We start from the raw sequence: 23,280 nt of genomic DNA, 5'->3' as shown, positions 1-23,280 counted from the left end.
TCGATAAACACAACATTATCCCAATTTGTAATTTTATTCATTTCTCTCAAAAATGAAACTCTTTGTAATATTAAATCATGTCTTTCCATCATAATATTTCTTTTGTCAGACTTCTTGTATTTAAAACCAATTTTTTTCAAAATTGTAATCAGTGAGGTAGCACTCCCAGTAAATAAGCCAAGCTCTCGAAGTGATACCAACAATTTACTCACAGTAGGGTACTCGTGTCTAGTATAATATGTATAAACATGGTTACGAATAGCGTCTGCATCGAACGTGTCGATACCTGTTACAGGCTTGCTTTTCTTCCTCTTTCTAGGCGTATGTAATACGTTTTCTTGAGAGCCGGAAGGCCCATATTTTTCTTGTATGATGGTGTGTACCGTTCTTTTGCCGATTCCAAGTGCACTTGCGACGCGATTTTGCACTTGTGTCACTGGTAATAGAGGTCCACCATTAAGTGACTCCCTTTCGAAATAGTCGTGTAATTTCACAACCAGTTCGCGAGTCTGGCTATTTAAAGCACGTCCTCTTTTCGACATGTTGAAAAAGAGTTCACACAGAATCAAGTCCAAAATATCCAAGCCAAGGTCAACGAGATTGAAAATAGAAGTAGTCCAAAAGCACAGCCGAGTCACAAGAAAAAACACCACGAATAACCAAGCGTACAGTCAACTTCCAAGACGGCGAAAGACTGCGCGGGCGCCGATGCAGAGTGACGCTAAATCGACATCAGTGTTGCCGTTTCAGAATTTGCGATAAAGAAAAGGAAATACAAATCTGACTTTACGGTTCTGTCTACTATAAATACTAGTATACTCAGTCTAATTTTGTAAGCACTTTAAAATTTTTGTTTTTGTAATTAAATAAGTCATTTTTTTAAGTGAAACCGATTTGACTCGATGATAGTCGGCGCGTATTGGTTACAACATTATTATTAAAAAGAATTATTTCTTTGTAGACTGAAGATGTAACTGTTTATAAGACGTTTCGGAGTAACCCAAAATTGGATTTTATTTTGGAATTCCTGCGAAAATAATACTTGAAATATGTTTCTTTCATAATGTATAGACCTTCAATAAAATTTATGTATTTTTTTAAAACCCAATAAGTTATTAATTGCTTATTTACTGTTTCGTTGATTGCATTCAACGTTACATACTATCGACTGGTTTAGCTGTCAAATATGATCTATTATTTTGTGACGACTTTAGTAATTAAATAAGTCATTTTTTTTAAAGTGAAACCGATTTGACTCGATGATAGTCGGCGCTTATTGGTTACAACACTATTATTAAAAAGAATTAGACTGAAGATGTAACTGTTTATAAGACGTTTCGGAGTAACTCAAAATTGGATTTTATTTTGGAATTCCTGCGAAAATAATACTTGAAATATGTTTCTTTCATAACGTATAGACCTTCAATAAAATTTATGTATTTTTTTAAAACCCAATAAGTTATTAATTGCTTATTTACTGTTTCGTTGATTGCATTCAAAGTTACATACTATCGACTGGTTTAGCTGTCAAATATGATCTATTATTTTGTGACGACTTTAATACGGTTCAATTTGCTTGAGTCGAGTGCCAGGGACACTGGCTTTATTACAGAATTTGTTTATTTACAAACCAAATTAAAGGCATTTGAAAAATGTATATGTGTTCTATTTAGTTCAGTTGATATAAAAAACAATAATTGGTATATGAAAAGTACCTATTGAATACAGCGGTTTTTTTGTGAAATTTCGAGGTAAGTTTGGGGTTTTTTACTATCTATGAAAACTTTTAGGAATTGTGTTTTTACACCGTATATGTACATCGTATATGTATACGTATATGTATATGTACATCCTCAATTTTACTATATATTTTTTCCAATGTGATAGATTAATCACTTTCACTGTTATGCGGAGTCAACCGAAGCCATTTTTAGTTGTATCGACACTTAATACCCCAAACACGTTACAGACTATCGGAAAAAAGGTTCTTTATAATAAATATTAATGTTTGCGCAGTTTCGTGACGAAAAGGCACAAGAGTAAAAGTACATTTCTTTATTACATTTCTGGCAAACAAATCAAGACATTGCGACCTTCCCAACTCCACAAAAGTTAATACCGGTTTTTAACTTCATTATTTTACATTACAGAATTATATAACAGCTTTTATAATTATAAGAGAAAGGTCACTTTATAAATCACAGTCGTATGAAAGTAAACGAGTCTTGATTATAATGTTATGTCACTTACAACCAAAATAACCTAAATTAATTAACACGCCTAAAGTTGTTTGGTAACTGGTAATACCACAAAAAAGTACACCTTATATGATTTGTACGTTTTGTTTAAAATATAAATCAGTATCAGCTGATTAATCGTAATGTGGGAAAATATTTTTCAAATAGTAAAGAACTAATAAGCAAGTCGAAGCTATATGAGTTGTGCGAGAATGACAATTGAATTTGTTAACCCATTTCATTCTAATGAGTTATTAACCGACTTCAAAAAGAAAGAAGTTCTCAATTCGACGGTTTTTTTGTATGTATGTTACGCGATTACTGCGACATTTTTGCTATCACGGCTTTTTCATGAATAATAAAACTTAAATCTTTACCGCCTATTCTTAAAATGCACGCTTAAATATTATTTTTAAAATGACCACACAAAATGATCGGGCTTTTTACTGACTTTACTTGTAAGAATTAATAATATAATTATATAAGACCAAGATGTCAAAATGAAAACCGTACGTAGTTAAAGGCAGGGTTTAAATTTGAAGAGTTTATCGCAAATAAAGGTTAATTGTGACAGTTAATAATCTCAGTTAGCGTGTACGAAGTACTGACGAGTAAAACTCAAAAAATATTATTCAAATCGTTTGAAATCTCAACAGCATCTCAGTCAGTGTCACACATCTTTGTTCGAAAATCGCCTCCGGTGCAACGGAACAAGATACGTCAAACGGTCCAAATGTCAAATCTGATGCACATCTTGAGTATACGTATTTTCTAGAGCCTTAATTAATTATTTTTATTTTATCTTCTTAAATATTAATAAAACATTACGAGGGATATAAATCACATACTCTGTTGATTAAATATGTAAATTTTATACTACAGTTCGTTTATATATGTATAGAAATACACAACACGTGTAATTGTATGAGATCACTGCGGTTAATAGACTAGATTAATGTACACACGGTAAAAGAAATATGTTCCTTATATCCATATTGTGATACATAGGTACGTACATTTCATGTATACTTTTTATAATAATTTGATGTAACTAATTGATCAAATTGAAAATAAAAATATTTTCGGTTCTAAATCGCGTATATTTATTTTTCAAACAAACTAATGCTACGGAACCTTTACAGGTCCCGTGGTCAGTCAGCCATGACCTGAAATGAATATTAACAATCGCGAAATCCTAAGAAATCGATAATTGATCAAACTTACCAACATTTTAAAAATATTTCAGGATCAAGGACAACCTTTATACTTGACGACGATTATTTGATGACCTCTGTGGTCGAGTGGCTCTCACACCGGTTTTCAAGGTCTCCATCTCTGAGATGCCGGGTATCACCCCCGGTCGGGTCAATGTAGAAAACTAACTTTTCTATTGTTGTCTCGGGTGTTTGTGATATCCTCGGTGTTTCCGATTCCATTAACACAAGTGCTTTAGTTACTTACTTCGGGATCAGAGATATCTGAAGTTGTCTAATATTTATATTATACTACTTTTGTTTCTATGTCTCCCTTTTTTAATAAGTGCGCATTTGACCTCGTTGAAGTCGATAATGAAGCATGAACATCTTGATGTCCACCAACACCAAAAACAGGTTTCTGAATCACACATCTTTATACTTTTTTTAGTTTTTGGACGTACATACCCACTTGATCTGACCTACTAATAATTCAAAAAGGTGTCTTAGATCATGGACACCCCTTATACTAATTATTTTTACAGTGTGTATAAAACGGCAAAGTGGTATTGCGTTCAATTGCTTAGTAATTTACAAGCTGTCATTTTCATTAAGCCACGAACATGCGGGCCGCGGTCGACTTACATATTTATAGCTATATGTGCATAGGTCAAGACCATGTCAAGACCACGGCCTATGAATATAATGGTGGAACGTCAAAACAAAATGGTTATGTTTTATTTAGATAACGTAATATTCTAGGTTTCTAGGAGCCTACCTCCTATATATAAGGAAGCCACCACAGTTATTAACTTGGAATCGGCTTGAGTCGGTCAAAAAGCTTTATAAGCAATAAGAGCGAAATTGCTGATGTGGGGAGCAAAACAGCCAGGCTCAAATGGGATTTGGCGGGCGACGGCGGGGACGATCTCGATAAGTTTGAGGAGCGTAGGGAAATCGCCATAAAAAAGTGAAATAGACGTTGGGCATTTCGCTTCCGCTCTAAGCGAAAACCGCGAAATGTCTTTTTCGCTCTTGTTACGTGGACATTCTAATCGGCTAAACGCGATTTCGCGTCGATAGTGTGTTAATACGTACAATAGAGTAGCAATGTTAGATCATCATATGATAAATCACTAATAAAATCTATGGTCCCACGGAACGTATATAATCTTTACGTTTATTACACGAAGTCGACGAAATGATAAAGAAGCTTAGCACGTGCACAAAGACAAAAGTTATATTTCGTAACCTTTCTTCCGAAAATTAGGTCACGAGTATGACCATTACTACAGTCATCGCGCATTGATGACAAACGAATACTATCTGTATGTACCACTAACACCTTACGATTTCATTATTTTGCATAATTACGACTAATCTTCGTGGACGAATACCTATGCCACTGTCCGCGCAGTAGACAGAGTGTTTACATTGATTCTTTCAGTTTTTGGTAGTTTTATATCTTTAATACTCGCTACTTCTTGCGTCTACATCGCCGTCTACATTGGCAAGCTACATATTAGTAGCCATTATACTGCATTAATATTTGAACCCCTGCGTGTTGGCTTTATCATTTACCGCTATCAACTTTATAACCACAGATAAAACTAATAGCAGCAAAAACTTAATGCGCACATTTTCTAATTTTGTATATTAAGCTTGCTTTGAAGAAATTGCTACCTATCAACAATGCAGTCTGTTGAACATTAGCTTTTAGATATTATTTTTATATACACATACATTATTATATACTCTTACATATACTCACGCCTTTAGGTTCACATATAGGGGTAGGCAGAGCTTTAAGTGACACAGTGCAACTAAAGCCACATTTGGTAAATGTCTGGGTTAAGATTGTATACAATATTGTGTAACCTAGTGCGCCATAGTGATAGGTTGCCAGCCTGTCGCCTACGTATAGGACACTATTAAACCCAATCCCTCAGTCGACTTTTACACCTTGCGCGGGATGATTAGCAGCCGACATCTTCTACGTTTTTGTTTTGGTTCCAGACCAGCATATAACCGACGCTGCGCTATGCTTTCATTGTAATTGGTGCATTAAAGAAGATATTTTATTAATTTATTATTAAGGAAGCTACTAAACGAAGTCCATATAATACAACTGCATGCAGACGAAACCGTGAAGTCGTTATCAACTTCATGCACGAACTTCATGCAGTCGAAGTCTCAGCTGCATGAAGTTGATAACGACTTCATGCATTAACTGCAAACATGCAGTCAATCTGTCAACAGCCTAATAGATGTCTAATACATAGGTGCGCTGTACGATTCTTTTTTTTAAACGACAAGAACCGTATACATAAAACACAAAGAAGGAAACAAACGAACAAAAGTTACTGCTGTAGCCTTTTGTATTACTACTCGTGTTGTGTGCTCGGTATGAAATATTAAAACAAAAGAGCTATGGCAGTTATATCGCGGCATAGTCATCTTTCGCAACGGGTGAGTTCCGCTTCCTGTAATCACATGCTTTCAGTATAGAGTTTTATTGTCGGTAAAGAAAAAGATACACGAGAGAGTTGCACCAACCTACCGGTTGTCATAAGAAAATTTGATAATACATTAATTTGTACTTTAAACAGGACGTATTATAACGAAGCCAGTACATAAGTGGGATTATGACTCTAATGTCCTAGTGATTATCTCATATATAGGAGTGTCAATCTGTAGATAGATCACCGGATCAGTATGCAGATGCGCGTAAGCGTTATTTTTGTTATCCACCAACCAGGTCGAGTTTAAGTAGGTACTTGACTTTATGAGGCCTTAAAAATTAATGTTGGAGGTAAACCTTGTACGTTTTGTTTTGAATCTTTGAAATTACAATGTGGATGTTACGTTAGTGATCTATATTTTCTAGTTGCATTTTGACGAGGCAATAATTTGTTAGTATTCATTATTTTTCATCCAGTGTTCGTCTAGTATATAAAAAGCAGTGGTAGCCTGACGGTTTGGCCTACCACCTCTCGGGCAGTCGTGAGATGGAATCCTATGAGTTTCTAAGAATTTATGTGCACAATTTAATTTAAAATTTACCATGAGCTTTTCGGTGAAGGAAAGGTAACCTATCACAAAGTTGAAATTTTTTTTGTCCGAAATAACGTTTGTTCGAATTTTCATTACACCGAAAACCGAGTTATAACAAAACAGTAGTTATTTCAGGATATGTTGAATGTTTATCGCAAAAACACGATTAGGTTAGGTTAAGTTAGGTTTGAAATAAAAAACATTTTCGTCCCAAAATTACTTTCGAGGTTGTGAAATTTCGACCAAACGTTATTTCTAGAAAATGTCATTTCGAACTACTGATAGGTAACCTGAAGGAAAATATCGTCCTGAAACCTGCACGTCGAAAGTTCACAACTCTCGGCAAACATTTGAAGCGAGGCGGATTGTGGCCTAAGCCCTCGTCTGAGACCCGTGCCTAGCAGTGGGACGTGTAAATGAATTGATGATGAAGTGCGTAGAATAAATGTGTTTTCCAAAATGCCGCAACACTACAAGGGACCAAATACTCTGCCTTTACATATTTGTTATTACCTATAGTAAACTACGATATTTATAGGAAATGAGATTAATTTATGTGTCGTTCACGGAATCCATAAAATCTTTTGCACAAATTATAGTGCAAATAGTAAATGTTTCATCGTTAAAATATGATCATAAGTCGACAAACGGTTAAAGTGATTGTTTGACTGTACTGCTATGATGTGGCACTGGTGTCGCCTTTGTTTGAAATTTCGATCTGATTACGTAGGACGAAGGTATTAGTACTCGTAGGTCGTATTACTTTGTATATGTAGTGTTGTTAGTTATTCATTCAGTGACATTGATAAACTATTAATTTAGTTTGGTGTCCTAGTTGCTAAATTAAGGTGCTACACAGGAATAAATCGTAGTGAAAAAAACTTTCAAATACAAATGTAAAATTGGTATATTTTAAATTTAAGAAAAACTTAATTGTGATGTGAGTTATTTGCGTAACGATGAACCAATATGCAGAGGCTATTTCGATACTTAACACTATCGAGAAAATGTAATCTTATCACGTTTCCGAAAATACCGATAACAGATTTGACATTCGAGAAATATAAACCTTAAATTGAAATTGATAACGGACTTATTTGATTTTCTCGTGTTAACAACTCTCAAATACCAAAGAAAGCGCTATATCACACGTATATAATACAAAAGTAAGTAAGTCACTAAGGCGGTTCTCTCAATATACACAAATGCTAAAGGTGTAGAGTCGGGCGTCGTTGAGACAGCCGTCACGGTGCAAGAACCGCGTAAGAAAGAGACATTTTTTTTATCAACGTCTTCCTATAATATAGCTTCTAGCTTTCCTGTACTAAGCATGACGATGATAGAAAATTCCTTCTTTCCTAAGACAAGTTCTAATAACGCAAGGCCATCACTAATAGACGCTTTGTGTTGTTGTTTGCTATGTTGAGTTCATTGAGTAAAGAACTTTATTAATTTATCCAATGTAATAATATTACAAACAGTACAACTAAAAATATTTAATGTGCATTACGCCAATGTTTTATGTCCATATTTAATTTCGTAAACGAGGTCAACAGTGTGTCTTTTTTAAAAATAACTTTAATTGTATCTTTGTCTAAGATTTCTATACATTTAGCAATACCATTTAGAACAATAGCGCGAATGGAGCTGCCTTATTTAATTCTTTCGTTTGTAGTTTTGGGTACATTGTAATAACAACATTAACGTTTGTAAACAGATCTTTTAACACAAATTATTCTTTGTTTTTAGTTGAAATTTTGATTCACAATACGTTCAGTGTCTTCTAAATAATTTAAATAATGTTCTTAAATAATTTAGTAATTGTTTATGATTTCTATCAGACATACACTCAAGAATAGGCATTGGAAATTTCCTTTTATATTGAAAATACCACAATAATGTCACTATTTTGGAATGTTTAAGGGCTTTTAAATACTTAACTTAACCTTACTTACTTAACTAAACTTACTCGGGTAGTTTACCCGAGGTATGTCTAACCCAAAGCGATCATAAAGAATACCCGCCTACCGACTATAGGTATGCAATTACTGTAACTATATTTTTAGTTATTTTACAAAGCCTAACAAACTTATAAACAATTAAATCCGTAAAGATGGGTTTACAAACCAAATTTATAAATTATACATATATAACTGAAATTCATATGGGGATGGTTGATTACCTTCTTCGATGTCGTTCCTGGCAGCCGCTTCGAGCAGCATCACGCTGTCGCTGAAGAAGATGTTTCGTTTGTTGCTTTTCTCTCTCTTGGTCTTCGACCGTGCCCATTCTTTCTCTCGCTGCTGCCATAGTTTTAATTGTTGCATGCGACGTCTGGAATAAAGACGATGATGGCATTAATACATTTGTCTTTTATCGTGTAAAATACTATAACGTTTGACATGTTTTGTGAATATGACCCTTAAGTATTAGGTACCTTTGCCTCCGGGTTAATACAGAGTAATCATGGATAGTCGAACGTGTTAAGTTGTGTCGAATTCTTAGGTTTTCGCTATTACTACACATTACACATGAACACTCTTCGGACATTTTGGGCTGTTTACATATCCCATGGTCACAGCTAACTACGACTAGGACAGTGGGCGTAAGTGTCAGCCATGACCATGGGCCTGTAAAGAAAGATTTAGATGTCCTAGGGAATTGCATGATTTAATTCCGCCTTCAACTTTCCATCATCGAGGGACTAGACGTAGACTGGGATTGCACCCCATGTTGTAAATATTCCAAGGATTCGCACGAAGAGTTACGTTTCTACATTTATAGAGTTCGTCCAGGGAAGTACTGCCACCTTACCTATTTCTGCCGCAAAGCAGTACTGTGCAACTTTGATAAAGCATAAAGCGTGAAACTATGAGAGCGGGCACACACCCAACCGCGGGCACACATGCCCGTTCCGCGCCCAGGCTTGGAGTGTTGTCATCCATAAAAATACACGGAATTAGACCCGCCGCGATCCAGACCCGACCCGCCCTCGCTCTCTGTGTACGTCACGCTTAAGGGTGCTGGTGAAACATCGAGTATATAACCAGAAATAGAGACGAAATAAGGGCCATATATTCGTGGTAACACATAAGCAATACAGCTCTTATAAATATCAACTCTCGTTTGCACTGAAATATAAACAGGCCAACTGCTGACCTGTGTGTATGTCTCCGTACATTCCAAAAAATATTCTGTATTTATTGTAATAAAGATAATATCTCTAACAATGCCGTGCTGTTCTATTCGGTGATGTAGGAAAAACAGCAAAACATCTAATTACAAAACAAACGGAATCTCATTTTATCGGTAATTAAATATTAAATATGTAATTTTGCAATTATCGTCCATTATGGCTAAGCTCAAGTTAACTGGTCTATTTGAAATGAAACAGTTGACGACACCCATTGACGACACCCGACAATTGTTTCGAACTCGGGCTAGCCAATCGGAGCGCAGTTGTCACAGTAATGATATGGCAGAATAGTTTTCAAACAAATGAAATTACATTTCGTCTCTATTTCTGGTTATATTCTCGATGTGGTGAAATTACAGGCAAATGAGACTTGTTAACTTGACTGACGTTGATTCTGTACTTCAGCCTATCTTTAATCGCTTTGACCGAAGAATTGCGGTCATCACTTATTTAAAGAGTTCCTTTATGTTTTCTGACACTATTAACCTGAATTATAATGAACATTCTAACCGCACCTGCATACAACAAAGCTAGGCTAAAGAGATTCCGAATCAGCGCCGAGAGTTCTACTAGAAATTTTGTAAAAATAAAGCAACGAGCTGTTATGGAAGTATGTGTTACAGAAAACTATATTTATGATGCAAAGTACGGTTACCAATACACGCTAATATTTCGTAAAGTTATTGTGAAAATATTACCAAACAGACATCGCAAATCAAAACATAAATATACGTAAGTGCTAATAAATTTTATACAGAGAGAACACGCATTATAAGCATAGCTCTGAATTGACAGAGTAAATAAACTTCAAGGAAGGTATACATATGAAGTGGATAATATCTCCTTCAGAAACCTCAGACTTATTATATTATATTTTGTTCTATATTTTTAAGGAAAACTTTATGAGGAAACCTGCAGACATCTGCAAAGCAATTTAATGTGTGTGAAGGTCCCAAACTGCAATAGCCCTACGCGCCCTCACGCAGCCCTAAAGCCCAAACCCTCTCATTGTGAGAGGAGACCGTTTTTGACCATTTATTTATTTTTTATTTTTATATTTGACTATTATATTATTTGTTCTATATTTTTGGGGTGCAACTAGCAAATATTTTACGATGGTATCTAGTGTATATTTAAAAGAAAATTATGAGGAAAAGTATATTTTGTTATGGTTTTTTTGTCGTTTATTTTTAATCATTCCGATACTTTAGAGAGAGGTATTATCCGCTCCATGTGCATTACTAGAAGTTTAGATAAATATACTACCCAATCCGATTTCTGTTTATAAGACTTTGGTAGTTCATAAGGGAGTCCCTGCATTTATCGAAACAGACGCCGGTCTCGGAAGTCGGTTGCGGACTGTATGAATGGTGTTCGGGTGGGAGCTATTGAAAAATGAGCAAGATCAAAAGAAACGTACTTACTTTAAAGGCGTCAAAAACAAGTACATTTAAAGAAGGATAACGACGTAGAGCCGTTCATGGACTTGGCTAGTATAATTTTGCGTTTTAGTTTATGCCTACTAATCAATGTATTTTTGTATATTTTTAGAAGTCGAGAATAAAAAAAATGTAAAACATTGTATTTTAGAATAGATGCAAGATCCAACGCAATTGATTCAGTTCGATCGTTACCTAATCTAACGTTCTTGTACGTACGTTTCATTTTAAGCATGGTTGAATGTTTACCTACCTGAAGTATTGGTTATTTTACAGTAGACACACAAACAATAAACAAACATTAAAGCTATAAAATACCTAATGAAATAATCAATTAAATAGTAATGACATAAAGCAAAAAATAAAACACAATGTGGCAAAAATATTTAGACAACATTTAAATGAGAGATAATGAAAGTTGCAAAGGAACGTTTTGATAAGAGACCTCTTGCCAATGTCAATGTCACATTGATATTGAAAACAGTGTGACCATTTGGGCAGGTTTAATTTTTATTCATTTTCATTGCTGCAAAACACGATAAGTTATATTAAATGTGGCAGATTTTGGCAGATTTGGGAATATTCGGGAAGATCTTTTTTATTTTTGAGAAGAAACTGAAAACAAACGTCTGAAGCGAAATACAGGTCAATATGATAAACATAACATCTTCTACAGGTTGTACTCAATTAGCTTTTTTGATGCCTTGATAATGAATCACATGTATTGATAGGTATGTTTAATGCACGTCGTCATAAACACTGGATCACAAAATATACGGGTTGTCGTCATCCTTCTTTACAATTTCATTATAAAACTAAACTGGTAAAAAGACTACATAAATATATGTAAAAAAAATATTTGTAGCGACTGCTGCGATTCGCTACAATGTCGGATCAATAAGAGTGAAAAAATAACGCACAACGTCGTTTTTGTTGTTTTACTGCATGGACAAAAAGCTTTTTCCGAACGGCTCTAGTCGATTCCACGTTAACAAATGTGGTGGCTACCTTAAACCATTACTGCTAGTTACACGCCCAACATCCATTCTAAACGATTACTGTCAAATAAGTAATACTCGACCATATTAAAAGACGCATAATGCGAATGAAGCTTCATACTTGTGTTTTAATTTGGTCGAGTATAACTTATTTGACAGTAATTGTAGACCCCCAGTAGGGTTAGCACAATAGGGCGCGACAATCGTGCTAGCCCTACAGGTTTCTATTAAGTTCACTGTTTACTCTTCTTCAGATATTACCTATTATTGACACAAAGTTAAAAAAAAGGAAAATCCCTACGATCCAACTGAACTCGAACCAGTGTCTCTTGCCAAACCGGCGCTACCTTACAAATTTCTCTATGTGCTTGTTGCAGTAACGTTTTTGTCCTTCTTGAGATGTTTCAGACTGGAGTCCGCGCTCCATTGTCATGGATTGACTAGCAGATGGCCTTATAATATTGGGAGACAAATAAAGTCATAATTATCAAGGCGATAATGAGTTAGTACCTACATACATTGTATAGTGACAAAAATAGAATCCGTGATATGCGTATTCTTGGAACACCGTGAAAGTGAATATATATAATTAGAGGGTAATTTGCACCGTTTAGCAGTTAATTAACATCAATACGAAATACATACGTAGTTCTATTTTAAAATTGTTTTACTTTGGCACGTACAACGTTATCGTATGGTCTCTGTTGTTGTTATTATGATGTTAAAAACGTCCAAAATTCCAAAAAGTTTTCATAACAAGCAACCACTTGTTATAAAAACTTTAATGCTTATTTTGTAAATAATTTATAAGTCATTATAAATTACACTATAAATAATAATTTATAATTATTGGCTCGGGTCTACATTGCCAAAGGGAAAGGCGCTGCAGGTCTATTTGATGAGTACATTGTACAGCCTTATTGTATTTAAGAACTTAATTTAGTTTAAAAATTTAGTTTTGCATTGCAATTATGTATATTTTTCTCTGAATAAATTTATTATTAATCAATTATATTTTAGATTTAAAAAGAAAATAAACTCACGAAACAATTATCGACATTTTAAAAGTCAGCATCATGGTGAAAGAATACGCAAATGATTGTTCCTAGATTAAGCAAATTTTATGATGCTAGTTAAAAATTCCTGAATACATATAAATTTAAGTATTTATTTACGATTCAGTTATGAACAGAGTAGTCGACGGTTCGAATCCTTATTACAGCATGTACCTATATTATGATATGAAAGATGAAACCTCCACGTCAAAGGTTCACACAATTCTTGGAAATAGAATTTATAAAACAAAATGAAGCATTGGGAACAACAAGGGCGTTCAGCACCCAAAGCCCGTTTTGGTGTTATTGCATCAAAACATATAAAAAACTATCTAGAATCATGTGACAAAAACTCATTTCGATCTCCCTCCTAGATGGCGTAATTTTAATTCATTTAGAAGGTGGCGTTTCGCCCTTGTGGCGTAGATTAGAAATGTGCGTTTTTAATTTCGGAAACGTCACCACCTGCAGTTTGTACAAACTTATTTCTATATATTTATATATATATATGTTGTTTTGCGTGTCAATATCGACGTGGCTGTTAAAAAATATTTCAGTGAGCCATACAAACAACTATAGAAATAATGTTGCCGGGCCGAGAGGTATAATAGGTGTATACGGACAACGGGTCATGGTCCATATAAAAAACACCCTCGGACTCACGGACAGCCCTCTATGCAGAGCGTGCATGGAGGGGAAGGAAACTAACACGCACATATTACTGTAATGTTCCGGTGTAGCCAAGTACAGGGCGAAGTACCTAGGAGTGCCGAGGTAGCACGAGTAGGACCCTGCACCCACTACACGCACAATAGGCGCCTGGACGTCGGGTTGCGGAGTATTTACATATATTGAAATAAACGTTTTTTAACTGACTCCGAAAAAAAAATCTATTGTTATAATATTATCAAAAACAATTTTGCATGCAACAATACAGTCACGATTCGAGAAACCGGTACGGTTCGGTTACACAAAGCTTTTTTGCGCGTGATTCGATTTTCGTAATCACTTTTTGTGTTAACTTTTAATCCAGCTTCAGGTATTAACTGTGCGATGTCATGCAAACGTAAAAGTGAAAACAAGGTTTCTATTTTCGTTAGTGTATTTCATACGTCATTTTAATTTTTAGTATCTATAAGATAGACATAGGTATAATACGTCACGACAGTTTTCGTCGAAGCATTACCTATAGAAGGGAAGATCGAAGAAAAGAAAGGCAGACATTGACCTACCAACAAAAATTCTTTGGAAGGCCAATGAAGGCCGAGAAAGACCGTGACAGACCGTGAAGAAATTATTTAGATCACATAAGGGAAAAGTTTTGTAGTATCAGGAACTAGTTAGGAAAAGTTAGGGTGTGTACAGCCCTGGCGAATGCGCTGCATGTGTGCTCACTGCGCACACGCTGCGCGCGTGCTGCATGCGTGCAGTTCAATACATGTATGTGGCGCGCGAACGGCACGCGAACAGATCGCTATGCGATCTGTAATCGTAATGCATATGTGCAGCTTGCGAGTCTTTCGCAAACAGGCGCATTTGCGGCACATTCGCCAGATTTGTACGCACCCTTTTAAATGTATGTTATGCAATAATTCCGGCCGATTTGAGACCCGATTTTGATGGTTCCTTTTTGATTGGAAAGAGGGAACCTCAGTATTGGTCCCATTTAAATTTGAAAAAAATATTCCACCTCTAAGGGTGGCAAACTAGGGGATGAATCCGGTTTCGCGCACTTTCCGGTAACCGATTTCAATAAAACTTGGCAAATAGATGATTCCACGAACTTTTGAGATCGATTTTTTTAGTACCTACTCTGTACGGAGATTATCAAAAATTGATCCTCTAGCATACTAGTTACTCTGACAAATGCCATTTATTAGTGATAAACAACTTATCAGTTCCGGTATTGAATGACCTAATATGGCTACTCGCTACATAGTATTTAGTTCCTTTGTAATCATTCCCCAGGAATTGAAATAACAAGTCTTGACGACCTCGGTGGATAACGGTGTGCAATGTGAACGCTGTATAAGCAGGTCCCGGATTCCCGAACCGATTTGGGAAATAAAATTTTCTACACTAGTTCTGGTCTTGGTGTTCTGGGTATTGAATAGAATTCCGTTGCTCTGGTACTCATAGTAACTGCCTCCGTGGCCGAACGGTTACTATGCCGTACTGCCACAGAGGACCCGGGTTCGATTCCCGTGCGGGGGAGATGTATGGCCTACATTTATTTCTCTCGTGAGTTTCGGTGTAATTTGTGGCTGTCTATATGTGTGTCCATTGCACCCGCGATACAGGGTTTCCCTAGTGCGGGGCTATGAGTGCGGAAAAAAAAATAGTACAAGGGATTCAAAAGGACAAAATTATAAACGGTCTGACCATGAATAGACATTAGCTAGTTGTCTGTTTTCCTATTTTCTGCTTATCTGTATTGAGCCGTTATCGTTATCCTAGATAATCAAGTATGTAAACGAAGGAGTTTGTGAAATACTGAAATAGTTCTTTTTTACGCATTTTTAGAAATTTACAACTATATGTATATAACAGCACGAAATGGTCGCCAAGAGCAGGAAATAGGCCAGTGGCCAGACCACCAGGCCGATTGTCGAATGATAATCGATAACGATAATAAACGAAACGATATCGTCAGATTTGCAGGGTCGCGCTGGATGCGAATGGCGCAGTACCGAAAATATTGGCGGAATAAAGAGGCCTAGCAGTTGGTTGATATTGGCTGAACATGATGAATGATGATAATAAGCTATTTTCACTTTTTATTTCGTTGAAACTGTATATTAAAAAGACATGTTTAAAGTAAATAGGTTTAACGTAATTTGAGTTTTTTGTAGTAATGTACACGGCCTACAAATGTCCGGTAAAACGTTTTGCATAAAAAGGAACCACGCGCTAGATGGTCGATACTTTGGACGCTTGACGACGAGGTCCAGGTCCAATGCCTCATAAAACCAATTAAGGAAAAGAACTTTTCTTAATTGGTTCTAGTCTAGTTCTTCTGAGTATTGCCCTGGCAATTGTTATTTCTACTCATAGTAGCAGGGAATTCCATACTAATCATAAAAATGTTATCGCTACCTAAGAATCACTTTTATTACTTTTTTTATGTAAAATAGAATCACGACGATTATGTTTTGTATTTAGGTACAAACACATACAAAGTACATTACATTGCGTAACAGCGTATTACAATATTCCAACGCGTTATTCTAAAGATTTCCTATATCGATATCACGTAAAACAAACTGTATACCTATCTACTTAAGATAATCGTATTCTGTGTAGCCAAGCCGCAAGTGAGTATTCTATGTTTGAATTGAGTACTGCGTCGCATATTTACTATTATGTGTGTAATATATTTGTAAAAGCAATAACAAATGCAGGTCGAGTGTAAAACTAAATGGATGTTTATATCATATTTTTCAGGAACAGATACAAAAATCTTTTTGACTATATTAGAGTCAGAATTTTGAATCTGAAAATACTTTTACGTCGAGTGTTAGCGAGTTTTATTATGTAAAACTTATGACAGTTGATCGATTGAGAAACTTATCTACACATGGCTATATAACAAATAAAACCGTTGACAGTTGACATTTGTCTGTGACATCGCAGAAGAAAACTATTACGCATTGGATATGGCAAATTCGGAGCTCATCTGAATAGAATAAAACTTAGAAATTCAGCCACTAGTGAACATTGCTTTGCTAGAGCTTGTAATACTGATGAAGCCACTCTCGATCACTTACTTCTACATTGCCCTGTCTTCAGTGTGCAAAGAATGCTAAAGATTTGTAAAGAAGACATCCCCCGCCTCAAGCCATCTTTAAAAACTTATATATATTATATGTATATATATATATATATATATATATATATATATATATATATTCTTGCCACCATTGAAGAAATATAAATACCTTCAAATACCTGAAATATATTCAAAGAAGAAAGTTCTCTTACACACTATTTAAAAAGATTATAAAAAAGTGTTGAAGATTTGGCTTGACGAATTTATTCCAATGCCGTAAAACTAATATTTTTAAAAAAAGAAGACAACTCGATGACTCTCTGCGTCAGAGATTTACTATCGAATGCAATTTATTTATTGTATTTCGTAAATACTATGGAAAAAAATTAATTAATTTTGTGCTACTACTATGCTATTATAGTTATTTTTTTATGTAACTTTCTATGTTTATCATCTCTAATAATTCGGTTGACGTATTTGAGTCCAAGGCCGTGAACAAATTAAAAAGGAAACATGCCTTGGTAGCGCTAGTTGATAGATCTGGTACAAAGTACAATGCAGATCAAGAAAATGAAAAAAAAAAACAACATTTTTTGTCACAGCGGTCAAAGGGCTGACTCAGTATTAGCCTTGGTTTTCAGTTGTAATTACAGCCTAACTTCATTGCGGTGACGATCGTACCTCTCACAGGAAAAGGCCACAAATAGAGACGACAAGACGTCCACTACTCGGCTGAGATCGGCACAACGACCGGTCCTACTTTTTATATTTATTATTAGACACTAAATTAATTTAAAAACACCGGTAATATCGTAAATTGGTAGTCAAAACACGTTTCGATATAATCTGTACAATAAACACGTGACTGCCCCAATACGTCAAGATTATCCTGAGTGACATCTATATTGATAAAATTGATGGTATCAGAGCGGCTCTATGAATGGAAATTATTGGCGAGCAATGAAAGTTATTGATAACAATGTGCTCTTTCTGATCACCAATACAATACGAGACCACATCTACTTGAGTAGATGAAAGAAAATGTCAAGAAGAAATCTCAAACACGGATTCCTATTTCCGAGATACTTAAATGTGTGTAATAATGATGGTAAAGAAGTTTGGATGTGTAAACTTCCTCCAAAAATCCTTGTAAATTAAATAATTGACTATGTATGTATTTTGACGACTGTCGCGGTCGAGTGACTTGCACGCCGGTTTTTATAGTGGGGCCTGAGATCCCGACCGGGTCATTGTAAAAAAAATAACTTTTCTATATTGTCTCGGGTCTGGGGGTCTATTACCGCTCTCCGTCCGACAATTGTAATTAATTATTCACATTTGAAATAACAAAAATATAGTTTAAATTTTAATTTTTAACTAATTCGGATTATTCTTCTACTTCTATTTTTGCATTTTCTAAATGTTACTCACTCAAAGAGTTAAGTACTGAAATACTCATAGTGGATAGTTGTCATTTATTAGTGATAAACGAATTATCAGTTTCGGTGTTGTATGACCTAATACAGACACTCGCTAATAGTATTTTAGGTTCTTTATAGTCCTCCTGTGAATTGAAATAATAAACCTGGACGATCCCGGTGGCATAACGGTTTGAACGGAGGCCCCGGATTCGATTCTCAGTAAGATCTATTTGGGTCAACAAACTTTTCTAATATTGATTTGTTTATTGAATTTCACAATGTTTAACCACCGCGATATTCATATGTTTTTGGGAAATAACTCCACTGGTTTATTATAATTATTACATACAAAGATCGAACACAAAGAGCAATTTCTTCGACCCCGACTCGAATCGAAGGACTCGAACCTGCGACCACAGGATTCCGTCTCCATCGCTTTTCGATCTAATATATACAGGTCGAGTTTAACATGCCGTCGAAATTCTTCTATGTGTATGTTATAGATTTGCCTTGAGTTTTTGAGCTTTTGACTACACCGTAAGCGACTTCTGTGTTAATAGTCGATACTACCTCGGCTCAAATTAAATTTTTTCCTGTACTAATACAACCGTATTACCCAATTAATTAACCAATTTTGCTTGGATCGAGCGGCGGGAACAATGGCTCTATTTCAGATTTTTTTAACTAACGTAATTAAAGACATTTGAAAAATGTACACCGTATACGTGTTTTATTTAGTTCAGCTGATATAAAAAAATCATTGGTATATGTAAAGCACCTATTGAATACAGCGGTTTTTTTTTGTGAAATTTCGAGGTAAGTTTGTGTTTTTTTTTCAATCGTGAAATTTTTTAGGAACCGTGTTTTGACACCGTATAGTAACCTTTGTATATCCTCAATTTTACTATATATTTTTTCCAAAGTGATTGATTCAATACTCACTGTTATGCGGAATCATCCAAAGCCATTTGAGGTGACATAGATTGTTAATAATTATAACAAACTTTTCTAAATTGATTCTGGTCTGGGTGTTCTGGGTAGAGCCGCAGAATGATTTCCGTTACTCTGGTACTTAGTACAGGGAAGTACCTAATTGGAGACTAGAGAATTACCTAATTGGAGACTAGGTAATTAGTGGTTATCTAGCACATTATACATTATTGTTGTTTTTTTTTCCTCAACTCTGGCTATTTTTGAGACACAGATAACAAATATATGCACAAACTTGTTTATTCTCCAACAACGATTCCAATTCTTCTCTTAGAACCATGATAAAAACAAAATTATTCACTAGATTCTCCATTTCACAAACAAAGTAGACATACGTACTGCAAGTTGTACAGACCACTCACAAAGCGTAGCTATGTATTAAGTAGATCTACTTAACCAACACCACTGTTTATAATAATAAACAATAATAATAGCTGGTGATGACTTCAACCTTAAAGGTAATTAATTACATAGGGCGCACTCTAAGTTTCCGGAACTGGCCACTTATATAAACAATATTTAAAAGTAATTACAACATTTGAAAATGGAACTCTTCTGCAGAATACAGTTTGTTTCATCCGACTGTCACTTCTTTTTACACTGTGGCGTCATTTTAGAAATTGGTTGTCTACATCACCATGGATTTAACTTGTGAAAATTTTCGTAACATGATTTTCTACGACTTTAAGTGTCATTGAACAGCTCAGCGGAGCTTCGCTTGGATTCAGACTGTTTATAGCTGATTTGCAGAATTCAAACGTGATTGTGTGAATCTCAGTGACGAATTTCGTGATGGTCGCCTGTCCACTGCTGTGAACAACAAAAACATCGATGCTGTGCGCCGTATGATCAACACAGACAGGCATATGACATACCATGATATTTGGGCATCTTTAGGCATAGGCATGAGTCAAATACAATCAATACTACACAAACATTAGAGTGTGAAAAAGCTGTGCTCTAGGTGGATCCCACACAATTTGACTGAGGCTCAAAAAACGGGTCGTGTCACTTGATGCAATGCCATGCTTACCAGATTCAACGAAGGAGCGTCAAATTTGGTGTGGAACATAGTAACAGGTGACGAAATATCAATTTATAGTTACGATCCCAAAACATAGCAGCAATCGAGCGTACGGGTCTTTCAAGATGAGCCAAAACCAAAGTGGTGCGCGTGCAAAGTGCCTCTAAGTGCGTGATTGCTTCTTTTTTTAATAAAACTGGACACGTGGCTACTGTTGCTTTGGAGAATCGTTGTACCGTGAATAGTGATTGGTACATGACCATTTTTTTGCCGGAAGTTATGACAAACTCCGTAAAAATAACCGTAAACGCCGTAATCATCTTGCACCACGATAATGCCAGTTCTCAACCGGCTAGACAGACAAATGAGTTTTTGAAGGTGAACAACGCTGACCTTATGAGCCATCCCGCGTACAGTCCCGACCTGGCACCTTGTGACTTTTTATTTATTTCCAAAAATTAAGAACCAGTTACGCGGTCAACGATTATAATATTTTTTTCTTATTCATTCCGGAAACTTATAGTGCGCCTCACGTACACACGGCAACGAACAAAAGCGGCACCGCCGCCCTCTGCGCGCCGCCCTCTGCGCGCCGCCCTCTGCGCGCCGCAGTTTTATTATAGTCGCAGTTGTAGTTGCTTACTTAATGTTGTCATTACATCAAAACAACGTAGTTAATTAATATTTTGCAGGGATACATACCAATTGATTTGTTTATATTAATTCGAATATAAAATAACAGAGGAAACTAATTAGTGACACTGATAAAATCATTTAGTGAATAGCCACGAGTCTTAAAATCTATATAAGGTAATCGATTTTTTTTTTAATTAAAAAGATTGCAACGACAATAAAAGCAGTTTGGCATTGTCTGAAAATGTATATTTTTCACTATTTTTAAATAAATTTTTGATCCATGTCCGTATTAAAATGTAACGGAAAAATCAATATTTTATTCATTAGCGAATCCATATAACTCACGAACGGGCAACATTGGACACACGTTGATAGTGTAGGATTAGGCTCAACTTACACTGGCGCAGAGTCGAAGCGTCGTGACGCGTCATATTTTTCGCCTATATCATATTCATCTATATTTTCCAATTATTAAGGTACAAATTTGTGTTTTGCAAATATGGAATCGAGCGGCGACTCTGTGCCAGTGTGAGTTGAGCCTTATAGTCAACATGCGAAAGATTAATGCTCAAGTAGTTTTAAATCAAGATTTAGCCGAAACATGGCCATGGCCATTTATTAATTTTTTTTTTTTTCGAATAAAGTGTAATTTTTAGGCAAAAATGTCTAATAATTATTATTACATCATAATGGTGAGATCTATCGATAGTCATAAAAAAAAGAGTGATTTGTAGAAAAATGCCCTAAGACCCATTTTCGACCAACTGTGAAGTGTGTCCTCTACTACCAGGCTCACGACTTGTTCATCTCGACGCTTAATATCATAAAGAAAACAAAATAACAAATATTTGGGCGAAACTAATACTATCATGAATTTATACTTAAATTGTGTACTATATTTGTAAATTATCGAAATGCGCCGTGATTCAGGGAAAGATTTCTTTATTTTCTAGAGCTGTTGCAATCTTTTTCAAGTGATCTTATCACACTTGTAATATTCAATTATTATAAAATATATACGGTATCACAACTTACACTTATTTTTAATACAGTAATTAGCGATTTCCCATTAAAGCACAATACTTACTCCTTTTTAACTTGTCGCTATCTGACTTATGCTATTTGATTTTTGTGTAAAATTAATTTAGTGCGCAAGTTTTGCATTTGTCTCTGTCACTATTTCAATTATTTCTAGTTTATTATACTATAAAGGCTTCATTTTGTCAGTAAAACCATACATTTTATTTATTGACTTTTTGCGTAGGTCAATGCTTTTTACATTTAATTTTAGACGTTGGTTGTCATTGTAAAGTAATACAAAGAACTCCATGTATGTAACTAACATTTAACACCGACCGAAGTCTAGTGGCCACCATTAAAAATTAAGGAATATAATAACCTTTCTTTTTAACCGACTCCAAAAAAGGAGAAGGTTCTCAATTCGACGGTATTTTTTTGTGTGTACGTTACGCGACTACTCCCATATTTGTAATCCGATGTCGATGATTCTTTTTGTTGGAAAGGGGGTAATCTGAAGAAAATATTCCACCTCTAAGGGTGGCAAAAATTAAGGGATGAATCCGGTTTAACTGCCTCCGTGGGCGAACGGTTACCATGCCATACAGCCACGCCGAGGTCCCAGGTTCGATTCCCGGGCCGGGAGAAATACATACACAAATATATGGCCTACATTTACATCTCTCGCGAGTTTAGGTGTAATTTGTGGTTGTCTATGTATGTGAGTGTCCATGGCACCCGCGACTCAGAATTTTTCTAGTGCAGGGCAATGTTGAGTGTATGCGTTATTATTATTATTGAATTTCACCTACTTTATGTTAACCGAATTCAATAAAACTTGGCAAATAGATGTAACGAACACAGCGAAAATGGATATGCAAACTTTTGAGGTCGGTTTAAAAAAAAAGTTATATATTATATTATTATCAATTGCAATTAGGTATTAGGTCTAACTGTAGGGCACAAAGTTTCTTTAGACATGCTAGACCGGCCAACCGCACTGAGGCCTAATACCTACGGGTATTGGAATTCTTCAAGTATGGAAACAAAAACGTACAAAAACACAATTCTATTAATTTAGCAACAATGTAATGTGTAAGAGAACCCCGTCGTCATAACTGTTTCAAATATTTTTTTGCGCCACTAACAATATAGGAATTAGTTCCGGCAGCAGATAATATTCGTGGCCCACTCTGATGATTATCAAGGTCGGCCTGTCGTGGCCTCCAAAAAGTTACTGAAAACCATACT

At 35.5% G+C, this 23,280-nt stretch overlaps 1 protein-coding gene across 3 annotated transcripts in view; it reads right to left on the bottom strand.

The window, feature by feature from the left end:
- LOC113227894 (protein phosphatase 1 regulatory subunit 16A) overlaps nucleotides 1–23,280 on the bottom strand; it is a 68,693-nt gene that overhangs the window by 25,949 nt on the left and 19,464 nt on the right. For all 3 annotated transcript variants that reach the window (XM_026460977.1, XM_026460979.1, XM_026460978.1), the window contains one exon: nucleotides 8,667–8,818. In XM_026460977.1, the coding sequence (XP_026316762.1) occupies nucleotides 8,667–8,818 (152 nt within the window). The remainder of the gene's footprint in view (nucleotides 1–8,666; nucleotides 8,819–23,280) is intronic.

Source organism: Hyposmocoma kahamanoa, unplaced genomic scaffold, assembly GCF_003589595.1.
Source record: "Hyposmocoma kahamanoa isolate Upper Pololo Valley unplaced genomic scaffold, ASM358959v1 220, whole genome shotgun sequence".
Lineage (NCBI taxonomy): Eukaryota > Metazoa > Arthropoda > Insecta > Lepidoptera > Cosmopterigidae > Hyposmocoma > Hyposmocoma kahamanoa.
Note: the sequence above shows the minus strand (reverse complement) of the source record. Positions and strands in the feature narration are given on the sequence as shown.